Genomic DNA, 13,849 nt, shown 5'->3' on the forward strand with positions numbered 1-13,849 from the left:
GATCTGAAAAACTTCCATATTTGTTTAAATGCTGTCATATTAAGGTAAGAGGGTATGGAATGGTTTCTAAAGTCATAAACTTTAGGGAACTATATTTGATATTTTGTAATAACCTATGATGAAAAAGAATATCAAAAATATGTATATAACTGAATAAATCTTAAACCTTGAGGATTAAAAAGAAATTTTTTGTAAGGTGGGGAGTAAACAGCTATATTTTCATGTCCTCTGCCTATCAAAAACGATGTTTTTATAGTCTGCTGGCTACCCAGTCCCAGTAGAAAAGTTCTGATTGTATGCCAGATGAAACTGGGCATGTACCAGTGGTTTTGTTAAGTTCTTAAATAACCTAAGAATCCTGAGAATCCATAGTCACTCAAAAGACATGTATGACAGCAGTGATCATTTTAAAACATAGGGAAGAAAGTGGTATTCTACTTCATACTTCAGGGAAAAACTGCCCTGTTACAAGGCTTGCCTTTTCAGGAAGAGGTTTCCTTTAGATCGCCTCTTCATTCTTTGGGCAGCAGTGATGGATCCATCTAGTAACTCGATTTGCTTTCTTACTTCTTAGCAGTTAGTGACTGCAGAGGTTGGACGGCGTTTCTGGCCTGGCGGCTCTTCTCCTGGCCGCTGTCTAATGCCCCTTTGTGCGTCTCCAAAGCTGGGTCTGCTGGGCTTGCCGGTGCCGAGTGTCGCGCACCTCAGAGTCAGAGCCCGGCTTCTCCCTGCGTTGCTGACACGCGCAGTCGGCCGCTGTCTGGTCGAGGAAGACGCCACGTGAAACAGCTTATATTATTCTGTTGAATACACTCAAAACCACATGAAAAGCATGATATAAATCAAATCTAAGTCTTGTACTGAGTCTTTGGAATGGGAGAGCAATGACAATCACTATTTCAAGCCAATAAACAAAGTTTATAATGTGTGCTTTCTGTCAACCCAACAGTGGTTAAAATCATCTTTTAAAGTAGAAAACTACACTGAGGAGTAAGGAGGTTTCACAGTTCTGCTCATTTTTAATCCTTGTTCATTGTTCCATGTTTGAAGTTAACATTGTATCTCTGAGATAAGCCAACTTCAGGGCATCCAGCATATTTGAGTGTTGGGCTTTTGTCAGGTTAAAGCAGGTTTCTGCTGCTTAACCAAAAAGTCTCCATGGACCTATTATTTGTGTAATAGCTTCTTGATTTAAACTGATAAACTGCCCTCTTGCTTCAAAATACTAAGCAATAATACTTTTGAGGGGAATATAGGAAAACAATAAAGGAAGCCTGCCTTTATAAGAAAGAAAGCTTGCTTTCTGTTTATATAGAAATGAAGATGCATAGAAAACATATGTTCTTGGGGAATTAAAAATTTGTATCCCCACAGGATTCTGTCTTTTAGCTTAATACTTTAGAAGTTTAGTGAAGTGAAGTGTTAGTTGCTCAGTCTTGTCCTACTCTTTGCGACCCCATGGATTATATCCCGCCAGGCTTCTCTGTCCATGGACTTCTCCAGGCAAGAATACTGGAGTGGGTTGCCATTCCCTTCTCCAGGGTTCTTCCTGACCCAGTGATCAGACCTGGGTCTCCTACATTGCAGGCGGATTCTTTACCATCTGAGCCATCAGGGAAGCCTAAAAGCTATGTATATACCATATTAATCTCTCCTTGGACTTCTGTTCTCGTAAATGGCAAAGTACAACAACTGGGTTAAAGTTAGAAATGAAGAGAAGCATTCTGTAATATGACATCCATGGATATTCAAACTAGCATTTCTTGGAAGTTTATATTTAAGCTAAAGGAGATAATTATCAATGTTAAGACACAGTTTTTATGTTTTGAGTAAACTTAGGATTTAAACATTAACTGTAAAAGTGCTACTTGTGTGATCTAAATTTATCGAGTCTAGTGTTTCATGTTTACACAGAGTTCAGTTACTGCTGATTAAAACTTTGTTGAAGGTTGTAAACGGCGTTGTTAAACATGCCGTGTTGCCTTGATTTCCTCTGCGTAGCACTTTCACCGTCATAAAAGCATCACTGCTGCATTGTGCTTCTAGATGAGAAACCTACTAATACATAAATCTGACGCATTTATTTACCTACCACGTACTGTGGTTGGTTTAGTAAAAGGAGGCTTAATAAGCTATAATCCCCAGTGTTTATTACCTTAGTTTTTACGTAATCTTGATGTACTCTAATGTAGTAGACTGCTTGCCCATACTCAGACTGTCTTAAGATAGTGTAAAAATTTGTGTTAGATATGGCACAATGTAAAGGTTAATAAGACATTTGAAGTCTTTTAGCTAGAAAACTGCAGTCTTGTTTTCTGGTGAATTTTTTCAGTTCCCTTTTCCTTGATAGTAAGCAATTTCTCAGTAATTAGAATAGTCACGTGAATGCTGTTCTTAAAATCTTTTACATAGTGTATCTGTCCCATAAAAGCTGAAGCTGCTCTCAAAGCCTAGTGGCTCATAGTGCTTTCGTTTTACATTGTTGAGTCCCAGTGTGCTGTATTTTGTGCAAAGTAAGGTGAAAGGCCTTATCTTTGTTCTCGAGTCTTACGATAGAGTCCTTATTTAATCTACTGCTTTGCCCGTGACATTTGACAGGTGGAGGCTTCTGGACCTCTGCTCTGCGAGAGCAGTAGGGGAGTTCCCTGGTGGCCCAGAGTTTAGGGTACTGGGTTCTTAACCGCTGTGGCCTGGGTTTAGTTCCTGGTGGAGAAACTGATCCCACACGTAAGCCATACAGCGTTAGCAAAAAAAGTAACACTAGACTAGGGGCCAGACGTGGCCACAGAGAGATGGATTCTGGGGCAAGTCATTTCCCTCCTGGGTTTCAGTACCTTTAAAAAGAGAGGGTTAAACTAGATGGTTTCTCATGTCTCTTCTACTCCTAAATTCTATGATTTTTAGGGAGAAAATCCCCTTCAGCATTCCTGGGATATATATCTAATAGTCCCAAGTAATGTGAAACTTCCCTATTGACGATAAAGAGGGATGGGGAAGGCTACAAGTAAGTATATCTTCCTATTTTCTCTAACCTTTAAAGCTTTTCCCGGCAGAGAAGGGACAGTAATTCCCTGTGATTTGCATCTTCTGAGGAAAGCAAACCTTGCAGCCCCTCAGCTCTGATTTCTTCAGCAGTGATTTCCAAGTCCCCATAGCTGCAGACAACTCTTTCCTGGGCTATAGTCAATATTAATCATCATTTACCTTGAAGACTCATTCTAATCCCCTTAACATCACTAAAATAAAAAATTACCCTCCTGGGTTTGTTGCTGTGATTTAGCAAATGAGTAGTTCACACAAAGGTATGAAGGAATGATAGGGTTGACAATATCACCTTGCAAATGGATTTTTTTTTAATTTAGTAACCCAGATTAATTGAAATGGGTAGAATTTGTGTGAGTGTTTTGAATGGGTGCTTCTCTAGGTAATCCTAATCACTTACCTAGCTCACTAAAAAATAAAATACGTGGAATTAATATTGCAAATGCACATCATTCACTCACTTTTTCACTTTTGAGATAAAGAAGACCCCAGAATATTACCTTCTCTAGTTGTATATCTTTGGGAAAAAAAAAAAACAACTTCCGGTTCAGATGATTTGAGTTTCTCTTTGAGTTAATGTGATGTGCTTCATTTACCAGCCATAAATCTGGACCCAGAAAACAAGACTAGTATAACACAGCTGGGGCAAGTGCTAACTGTAAATTCTGTGAATTTATCTTTCCTTGGAAGTCATTTTGGAAGTGAGTTTAATATTTCAGTGACATCAGTATAGAATAGATGTCTTGGGGACATGTGTCAGCAGTCAGTTCATGGGAGTCTTAGTCTTGCTGTTCCCCTGATTGCGGTTTGTTTTCATAGGTTCTCTTTGTAAAGAGCCCTTTTCCGGCCAAGTATCTTCTTCGTCACTCATGCCGCTCACTCCGTTCTGGACTGTCCTTCAGTCAAATGTGCCTGTGCTGCAGCCTCCGCTACCTCTGGAGATGCCGCCCCCTCCGCCTCCACCCCCCGAGTCCCCTCCTCCCCCCCCGCCTCCCCCTCCTCCGCCCGTGGAAGATGGTGAGATCCAGGAGGTGGAGATGGAAGATGAGGGGAGTGAGGAGCCGCCTGCTCCAGGAACGGAGGAGGACACTCCACTGAAACCCGCCGCACAAACCACAGTTGTCACTAGCCAGGTGAGAACCGCCGCTTGGCACAGTTTGGAGCACTGAGGCGTGGTTGGTACGGTTTCTTTTAGAAGAGGAGACTTAACCAGGGCCTTCAGCCACTGACTAGAATCTCTTCATTTCAGAGTTCAGCCGATTCTACCATCTCTAGCTCTCCTTCCACTAAAGCGATAAAGAGAAAAGCCACCGAGATGAGCACTGCAGTGGTCCAACGATCAGCCACCATCGGCAGTTCTCCAGTCCTCTACAGCCAGTCGGCTGCAGCTACAGGTCAGCACTGTGGTCAGAGTGTGTTTTTATCAGTGTGTTTTCTTTGTTTCCAGAACTAGATGTCATAATTAAAGACTTCTTGTTGCAAAGACTGTTTATATGCCGTTTCTTTCAGTTACTGAAAACCACTATTAACAGTTTGACATACATCCTTCCAGAGTCTTCTGTGCATTGACATAATGGTGATTTTGATGTTAAGTACCTTAATGCAAAAACATTCAGAAATTCATATTTTGCCACCAGAAAATGTACCTGGTTTTTGTTTTGGTTTTTCTAAAGGGGGAAGATACGTTAGAATCGCTTTGTAGATAATCTATAACTCCTACTTTGCTTTTCCTTCTTTTTCTTGTTTTTGGCTTTGTCACAGTGTCCTTTTTATAGTTGTTTCACTTTATATTTTCTGTGTTAGGTCAACAGGCGGCAGGGGCTGGACACCAGACTGCAGGAGTTGGACACCAGGCAATAGCAGCTAGCCATCCAGCAACAGGGATGGGCCATCAGGCCAGAGGAATGAGCCTGCAGCCGAATTACCTCGGCCTGGCGTCGGCTCCTGCGCTCATGGGCTATGCTGAATGTTCTGTGCCGATGGCAGTGACCGCTCCCACGCTGCAGCCGGTCCAGGCCCGAGCTGCTGTGCCCACCACTGCCATTATTGAACCTCCACCTCCTCCTCCTCCCCCTCCTCCTCCTCCACCACCACCAGCTCCCAAAATGCCACCACCTGAGAAGACAAAAAAAGGAAAGAAAGATAAGGTAGAGTACATAGCTCTTCAAATTTGTATTTAGAACTTTTGTTGTGTTGAGGTGATATTTAAAGTTTAAATTCAGTAGCATTTAGTATATTCACATTGTGCATTTAGTATATTCACATTGTGGCGCAACCACCCGCCCTCGCTGGTTCCATAACATTTTCATTACTCCACAGGAGAGCAGCTGTGCCCATCACGCAGCCACACCTCAATACCTCTTCCCCTGGCCTCAGGGGCCCACCAGTGAGCTTTCCAGCTCCACCAGGTTGCCCACTCTGCAGTGGTGGATCTGTGAGCTTCAGCACCTGGCTTCTTTCACTTAGCACAGTGTTTTCTGGGTTCATCCCTGTTGTAGCTTTCATCAATACTTGGTTCTTTTTGTGGCTGAATAACCTCCTGTTGTGTGTATGCACCACAGTTGGCTTACCATCCGTCCATTGACGGACATTTGAGTGGTTTTATACCTCTTTGCTGTTTTGAGCAGTGTCTATATAAATATGTGTATGAGTACATGCATGTTGAGTACTTGTTTCCGTTTCTTTTGGGTGTGTGTGTGTGTGTGTGTGTGTGTGTATTTAGTAGAAGTGAAATTGCTAGAGCATATGGTAATTCTACTGATAACTTTTGGAGGAACCATTTTCCTGCAGTGAATGAGCCATTTTCCATTACCACCAGCAGTGTTGAGGGCACTAATACCTCCAAGGGCTCACCAGCACTAGTTACTTGCCATTTTCTGAAAGTTACCATATCAGTCCTGGCAGGTATGAAGTGGTATCTCATTGTGGTTTCGATTTGTTTCTCTGATGAGTAAGTATGTTCAGCATCTTTCATTTGCATCCTTCATCAATACTCCCAGCATGAAGGTACCAGATCTTTTCAGGGCTTTTCTAGGCATATATGTTCCCTGGACATGGACTTGTATGTGGTTGGTTTTTTTTCCTCTCCTTTCCTCTTGTATATTAATTTTCCTGAGGATTTCACACTTCCTCTATGAGCTTTTTATGTTCTGTTGTATTCCTCTGCACAGAAGCATTTGCCCCCAACTGTCCAGGTGACTTCTGTCCCCCGGTGGTTTTCACAGGCCGCTTTCATAGCTTCTAACCCAAGATCCAACATATACCACCATTCCTGGCTGACCTTGAACTCAGACAACACTGAACCAGTCCCGAAGGCAACCGCAGTCTGGAACATTTCAGACACCCAACTCATTTTCTTCCATCTGGAGCGAGGGGACTGAGCATTGGGCCATTTTGTTGCAGCCACACTGGGGGGAGTGTGGAATGAGGGCATGCAAACCTGCCATACAATCTCCTGCTGTTCTTGGTGCAGGTTTTTCTCGATTGGCTGTTCTCTTAGTTGCTGCAGATCCTTGACTGGTCTCTAGAGTTCCCGCAAAACCATCTTAGTCTGTTTCTTATTTCCATGGGATCAGCAAGAGCTTGGAGCTTCATAGTCTGCCAGCTTTCTGACTTCACCCTCGTGGACCCTTTGAACTCCCTAAATCGCCTGAAGAGACTTGCTCATCGGCTTTTCCCTTCCTCGTGCTACTGCGCCATTGCCTCAGCTGCCATCTTTTGCTCCAGGGGTCAGCGGGGCAAATTGTTTGCTTTACATGGTTCAAGGGACCTTCTTGAAGTTTGAGTTACACAAAAAATAGAGTTTTCTGGATTGACCCACTTGTCCAAGCTGGTACCATGGTTCCAGAAATTATCTGGAAATGAAGTGTTCTGAAAGCTCAGCAGTGACAGGATGGCGTCTTGAATGGATGGCTGTCCCACTCGCTGTGCCGTGTGCAGCTCTCCCGAGCCAGCGCACTGTCGGCCACCTACACGCCTCATCTGCGTTTACTGGTCTGGCTACTGTTCATTCTTTCTGGAACCAAGGTTAGGATGTTCAGTGCTCAGGAATCATTTCTCTTATGAAGCCTTCCTTGCCGCTCTTCCTTCAGTCTTCCAAGAGAGATAATCATCTCCACCTCCATTCGTTTAAGTAATTTTTTTAGATAGTCATACTCTTACGATCATATAAATAATAGCTTATAAAAAAATATATTTACCTATTTATTTGGCTGCGTTGGGTCTCAGTTGCGGCACATGAGATCTCCATTGTGGCGCGTGAGATCAGTAGTTGGGGCACGTGGGCCCAGTTGCTCCACAGCATGTGGGATCAAATCTGTGTATCCTGCGTTGCACAGCAGATTGCCAGCCACTGGACTGTCAGGGAAGTCCCTGAATAACAGTTCCGAAAATCTAGTATTCTACGGTAACATGATTTTTATGGACTTATTTGAAAGCAGTGATTCATCTCTATGGTGTTACAGGCCGTTTTTTAAAATGCAAGATAACGTACTTACTTGAAATCACCTGATTTCAAGAATATCTGAGACCTATATATTTTTTCAATCTTTTTGCTCAGGTTTTGTATGCAGTTTACTAGAGAAAAAGGAATTCTAGCCATTTAATCTTTTCCTCTGACTGCAAGGTTCCCCTATTTAAAATGTGTTCAAACAGCCAGTGCAACTCTGGATCCATCGTTTTGAATGTGACAAACAATGCCTAACTTACTTACAATGCCTAAAACATAACTTACTTTCCCATGACAGATAGGAATCAAATACACTTCGAATTTACAAAATTGTATGGAAGTCAAAATGAAACCACAGAGACTCTACGTAGATTTATGTTGTTTCTAATCATATTTGCAGAAATATGGTGACAGGTTGTACTGCAGTGAGCCCTCTGTGCATACTGACTGTTACTACAACGATTCTTACTACTTTTTACTCAGTTGGTTGCATTCTAACCCAGAATAGGTTGTGTTTGGAGCTTACGGGAAGGGTGTGTATGCAGTGGGTCAGATTGAACCACAGGTGAAAGAATGGAATGTGGGAAGGTGTGTGGAGCAGAAGGCTTAATCATTTTACACGGGCATTTCCCCAGAAGGTTAAAAACCTGTTATTGACAGTTAGAATAGGGCATTGAGCCAGGGAGCCAAGTAATTTTAAAAGACTGAAAAGATTAAGCTTGTTTTCTCCACTCTTTTGGGTGGTTAATCACGAAATGTGTTTAACTGCAGGCTTGGAAAACAGTTGGGCCACTATCCACAGACCTCGTAAGAGCACAGCACTCCTTCATACCTGCCACTTGAGGGCCTGCTTGTTATATTTAGAGTGTAATTTGGCCAGGATCTTCCCTGGTGGCCAAGTCTTCAAAAACACAGGGGTGAAAATTACTTTTTGTCAGTGTCTAATATAATATTTCTCTGAATTCAAAGAACTAATCACAAATATTAGAAGGTTTATTTTGAATACATACTATCTGTCAAGTGTTCTTCATATTCAGTAACTAAAAAAATCTCTGCTTTTGTAGAGCTCTTTTGGTGGGCTTGGAGAGGGTAGGGGGCAACTGGGTTGCAGAAACAGATAAGCAAATACATGTTCAACGTTTAAAAATACAATGAAGAAAAAAGTGTCAGAGGACTGAAAGTGAGTGGGCTTTGGGAGGCGGTACTGTTTCATATAGTGTGGTCAGAGAAGGCATCTTTGCTAGAGTGCCATTGGTCAGAACTCTGAAGGTAGTGATAGAGCAAGCCATATTGTATATATAGCAAATATCACAAGGTTTTTCCTTAACTGTGAGATTCTGTGTCTATTATAGGCAATTTAGAAACTGAAGGTAAGCTAATAGGACAGAATTGCATTGTAAGTAGTGTCTTCTCTTAGAACTGATCTTATACTTAATGCTTTAATATTCCTCTTTGCTTTTTTTTATATTTAGTAGTCACGTTTGATTCTGTTGTTCTTTCCAGAAAAGCTGATCATTTGTTTTTCAGCACTGTGTTTCACTTGATGCAAACGCTACATCCATTTAAATTCATAAAAGGGTACATTGTAATTCTGAGGAGATAAGGGCAAGAGTTTTGAATTTCATAGAATAAGGCTAAAGGAAATTTTTCTGACCTGATTTTATAAAATACCCCATTTACAGACGGAGGGGACACATGTATGCTTGTGGCTGGTTCATGTTGTCATATGGCAGAAACCATCACAATGCTGTAATTAGCCTCCAACTAAAATAGTTTTTTGTTTCTTTCTTTTTTAAAAAAGAAAAAATATCCCATTTACAGTTTTTAGGTTTTTAACCAAGCTTGGTAGAAATTTTTGGCAAAAAATTTAGAATGGTGCTTGTGTTCGGTTGATTTTGAAGTTTACTTACTCCTTAGAACTAAGGAAGAGATCTTGATCTCATGTGAAGAACTTGTTCTCTTGTTTTGTTTTATCTATCATATTCCTTCTGACCTTTAACCTTTGTTACAGGGAAAGAAAAGTAAAACCAAAATGCCGTCTCTGGTAAAGAAGTGGCAGAGTATCCAGCGTGAGTTAGATGAAGAGGAAAACTCGAGTTCCAGCGAAGAGGACCGAGAGTCGACCGCACAGAAGCGCATTGAAGAGTGGAAGCAGCAGCAGCTGGTCAGGTAAAGAGGAGGGGTCTCAGACGGGCAGGCTGTGCTGATTGCAGCTGTGCTTTTAGAACCGTTGTATTCTGGAAGTGTTTGTTTTTATTTTATTTTGTTTCTTTACGGCTGTGCTGGGTCTCGCTGCTGCGTGAGCGTTTCTCTAGTTGCAGAGTGCAGGGGGCTGCCGTCTGGTTGCAGTGTACGGGCAGTTCCTCGTGGTGGCTTCTCTCCTTGCAGAGCACGGGCTACAGCTCCCGGGTTCTAGAGCGCAGCTCAATAGTGCGGTGCACAGTCCTAGTTGCTTTGCAGCATGTGGGATCTTCCCAGATCAGGGATTTGAACTCATATCTTCTGCATTAGCGGGCGGATTCTTTTTCACTGAGCAACCATGGAAGCCCCTATGTTCTTAAAGTCATAGCCCTGATTTCTTTATAGACTTAACCCAAGCAGCTTTTAATTCATAGAGATGTTTTTTTCCTATAGAAATTACAGTTTAGCTTTTTTGAAAGACATCAGAGTTGTAATACTTCCCACTAATTGTTCATCTTAGGCAAAGAACTGTCTTAACCCTGAGCATACAGGGGAAAATAGTCATCCCCATTTACCATGTAGCTCCAAGAGACCAATTTTCAATTTAATAAGATGTACATATACCTAAACTAAGTTTTTATTCTTTATTTTCATGATTTTTGAGGGTACACATACTGAAATGACCATCATTCCTTTAGTGTAACCAGTTGCTCGGTTGTGGTGCATTACCTGGAACATACTGATAGTGACGCCAGATTTCAGGTTCATCTCCAATAGGTTCCAGCGTATCATTTTCTGCTTCTGGCACTTGCAACATCCATAAATGCAGTACTCATGGAAATGTTTGAAGGAATTCCCTGGCAGTCCAGTGGTCAGGCTTTTTCACTTTCACTGCTGAGGGCCCAAGTTCAGTCCCTGGTCATGGAAGGATCTCGCATGGTGTGGCAGAAAAGAAAAATTGAGAGAGGATAGCCATCTTTGCTTCGTAATTGAAAACATTTTCATTTTTAAATCCATAAACACCAATTGGAATAGTCATTCCAATGAAATCTTTGTTCCTAAAATATGTTTCTCTCTAGCCTCTGCACACCTGTTTTTAGCATTTGTCCCACTTACGAACTGGATCACATAAGTTTTAGCATACAGCAGCATAAAATGGGAAAACATGCAAATACTGTATTTCCTTTTTGACCTATATATTGTTCACTCATTAATCTTGAATTTAAGAAAATTCGTCTAGATTATGGTCTTCTTAACCCTCGTAGCCTGAGAGTTTACTTATCCAGTTTCACCATCACAATTTGAATGTACAGTGCTGCTGTATCTTTGTATTCATCTGAATTATGTAATACTGGGGGCTTTCCAGGAGGAGACTGTGAAGATGTTGTCTCCAGACTTCACTTCCTTGAAAGATGATTCATGGGATTTGGGGCAACACAGGAAGGAAACTGCAGGATGGTATTAATGATAATTTCGTTTTACTTGTGTATCATCCTTGTAGCAGAGAAGGCGATGGCACCCCACTCCAGTGCTCTTGCCTGGAAAATCCCATGGATGGAGGAGCCTGGTGGGCTGCAGTCCATGGGGTCGCTAAGAGTCGAGCACGACTTTCACTTTCACTTTTCACTTTCATGCCTTGGAGAAGGAAATGGCAACCCACTCCACTGTTCTTGCCTGGAGAATCCCAGGGATGGGGGAGCCTGGTGAGCTGCCGTCTATGGGGTCGCACAGAGTTGGACACGACTGAAGTGACTTCCCCGCAGCAGCAGCCTTGTAGATGACTCCATTATTCTCGAGTTTTCTTACTATTTAGTCCTTTTTAGTGTTGCTGGGAATTGATTAATGATTAATTCCTACAGTGATGAAATAGTAAACTCTTTCAAGATGATGGGAAGTCACAAAGATCTTGTAATTTATCTTATTTTAGATTTATAAAAGGGTCTCATGCACTCATTTTGGTTATTGCAAGATAGAATCTGAGTTTTTGTTTTGTCTTTGCTGTGCCACACAGCTGGTGGGCTCTTGGTTCCCTGACCGGGCCCTCCACAGTGAGAGCGCGAGAGTCCTGACTACTGTACAGCCAGGAGATTCCCAAGAATCTTGAGTTTGTTTTCTTGGTGGTGGTTTTTTTAAATCATAGCATACTATATGGTTTACCTATGAACAGATAGCATATTGTTGTTGTTTAATCCCTAAGTTGTTTCCGACTCTTACTACCTCATAGACTGTAGCCCGCCAGGTGAATCTTGAGTTTTAATCAGTTTTTTTAAATAACTGAATTTGAATAAGCCGTGAGAGATCAATGCTAGTTAGAACTAATGAAAAGAGAATCTCAGAAACATTAGGTCTGCCCATCCCTGGTGGTATGTTGAGGATTAAATATATCTTCTTAGAGGTTAAGTAAATAAATCTAGGATAAGGACTCCTCTAACTCCTTGGAGCCAAGAAATACTTCTACAGGCATGTGTTATTTTCCTTCAGTGTAGCTTTAATGGTTACTGGGGAGACATAAAAATACATATGCACTTACATATAAATACAACTGTAGAGCAGAGTATTTTGTATGTGTTTGGTTGACCTATCAATTAAGAAATTTGATGAAAACTATTCTGGTACTTAGCTGAGAAATTTGAAACTTTGTCATGAAGACAGATGTGGCCGATCGTTTTCAGGTTTGGTTAGTTTTTATTTGCTAGGGAGTGAACAGCTCCATTCTCTTTTCTCAGAGGAGTCATCTGTCTGTTGTTTCCACAGTGGCATGGCAGAGAGAAATGCTAATTTTGAAGCCCTTCCTGAAGATTGGCGAGCAAGACTGAAGAGACGAAAAATGGCTCCAAACACATAGTTTTTTACTTTTTTGTTACTGTGTGCTGGATTTTCTTTTTTTATGTTCAGTTCAGAGTCTTAACCAGTTTTACTGTTGCCAATAAACTATAAATGTTATGAGGGAGAGCATATAAATTTGCTGGGCAAGAGCATACAAAATTCCCACATTTGTGAAATGTAGTTTTTTCTGTTTTGCCAAAAGGTGTGAGGTGGCTGAACCATTTGACCTGGCTGCCTTTATTCTCACACTGGCAAACTCAGCATGTTAGGTACATTATTCTCATCAGTCTGGACGTGTGGCTCATGACACTTCTATAGAGGACTCACCGACGAAAAGGGAAGGATTTTTCTGCCTAATAGAGGCTGTTGTAGTTCCTAGTGTGGCGCGCTCACTCTCGTTAACATCTTCAAAACAAGTGCAATTAAGAAGGCAGCTCTATACTCTACCTTGCTTAACTGGGATTATAGGAATGTCCTTCTGACCTCTTCCTCTTAGTCTGCCACCCCTGAAGTGCTGAGGTATACAAACTCATTCATGTTGAGCTAACAGGTGGCCACACTCTATAAATTTATAGAGTATTTCTCACAAATTCTAGAACTGATAAAGATAGCTCAGTCATTGCACATACTAGGTGACAGATATAAATTTCAGTGTATGGCGGCAGCAGCAACTGTTCATGTCTTTGAGACTTTCCCCTCACACGTGGGAGTAAATGTAATGAGCCACTGTATGTATTGCTATGTCTCCATGGTCGTACCTTGGTCCAAAGCTCACCTCCCATTTAGATGTGAATGTATTCTCCATAAAATTCCAGTATTTAAAAAGCAGTTTACTGTTCTGTACTTTCTGTTGTATCACAATCAGGTAAAAGTCACTTTAAACTGAAGAAAAAGCAAATTGTGTTTTAAAGCTGTTTGTATTTCTCCAGTTTCTGACCTTGTAAATTTGTATATATGCACTAATAAAGCCTTTTTTATACTTCTGATTGGTTATCCTTTTGCTCCTGTTTTGCCTGTTGCTCCCTGAAGATGTCACCAAGACTTACTTTAAGTCAGTCATTTTTTCTAATCAAGTACGGTATAAGGCAAACATTGAAGCTCTCAGAAGAAAGAGGAGTGTCAGGATCTTGAGCCCGTTGCAGGGTGGGAGAATGGGGTTAGAAAAACAGGGCTCTGGTACCAGAAAATATGGTGTGAGTTAAGTATTGGAGCTTGTGGTCTATAATATTAGCTTGTATTTAGCCTACTTAAATCCTGGAAATGACAAAATGTGGTTAATATTCTAGAAAAAAAAGGGGGGCTTTATATAGTTACAAGAGTTATATATACTCATAGTCATGTAAAGTTAACCAA

At 41.4% G+C, this 13,849-nt stretch overlaps 1 protein-coding gene across 1 annotated transcript in view; it reads left to right on the forward strand.

The window, feature by feature from the left end:
* FNBP4 (formin binding protein 4) overlaps positions 1-13,482 on the forward strand; it is a 29,363-nt gene extending 15,881 nt beyond the window's left edge. Inside the window, exons 13-17 of the mRNA XM_018059085.1 lie at positions 3,862-4,175; positions 4,292-4,436; positions 4,846-5,189; positions 9,501-9,658; positions 12,425-13,482. Coding sequence (XP_017914574.1) covers positions 3,862-4,175; positions 4,292-4,436; positions 4,846-5,189; positions 9,501-9,658; positions 12,425-12,515 — 1,052 coding nt within the window. The 3' untranslated portion in view covers positions 12,516-13,482. The remainder of the gene's footprint in view (positions 1-3,861; positions 4,176-4,291; positions 4,437-4,845; positions 5,190-9,500; positions 9,659-12,424) is intronic.

This window comes from Capra hircus, chromosome 15, assembly GCF_001704415.2.
Source record: "Capra hircus breed San Clemente chromosome 15, ASM170441v1, whole genome shotgun sequence".
Taxonomy (NCBI): Eukaryota; Metazoa; Chordata; class Mammalia; order Artiodactyla; family Bovidae; genus Capra; species Capra hircus.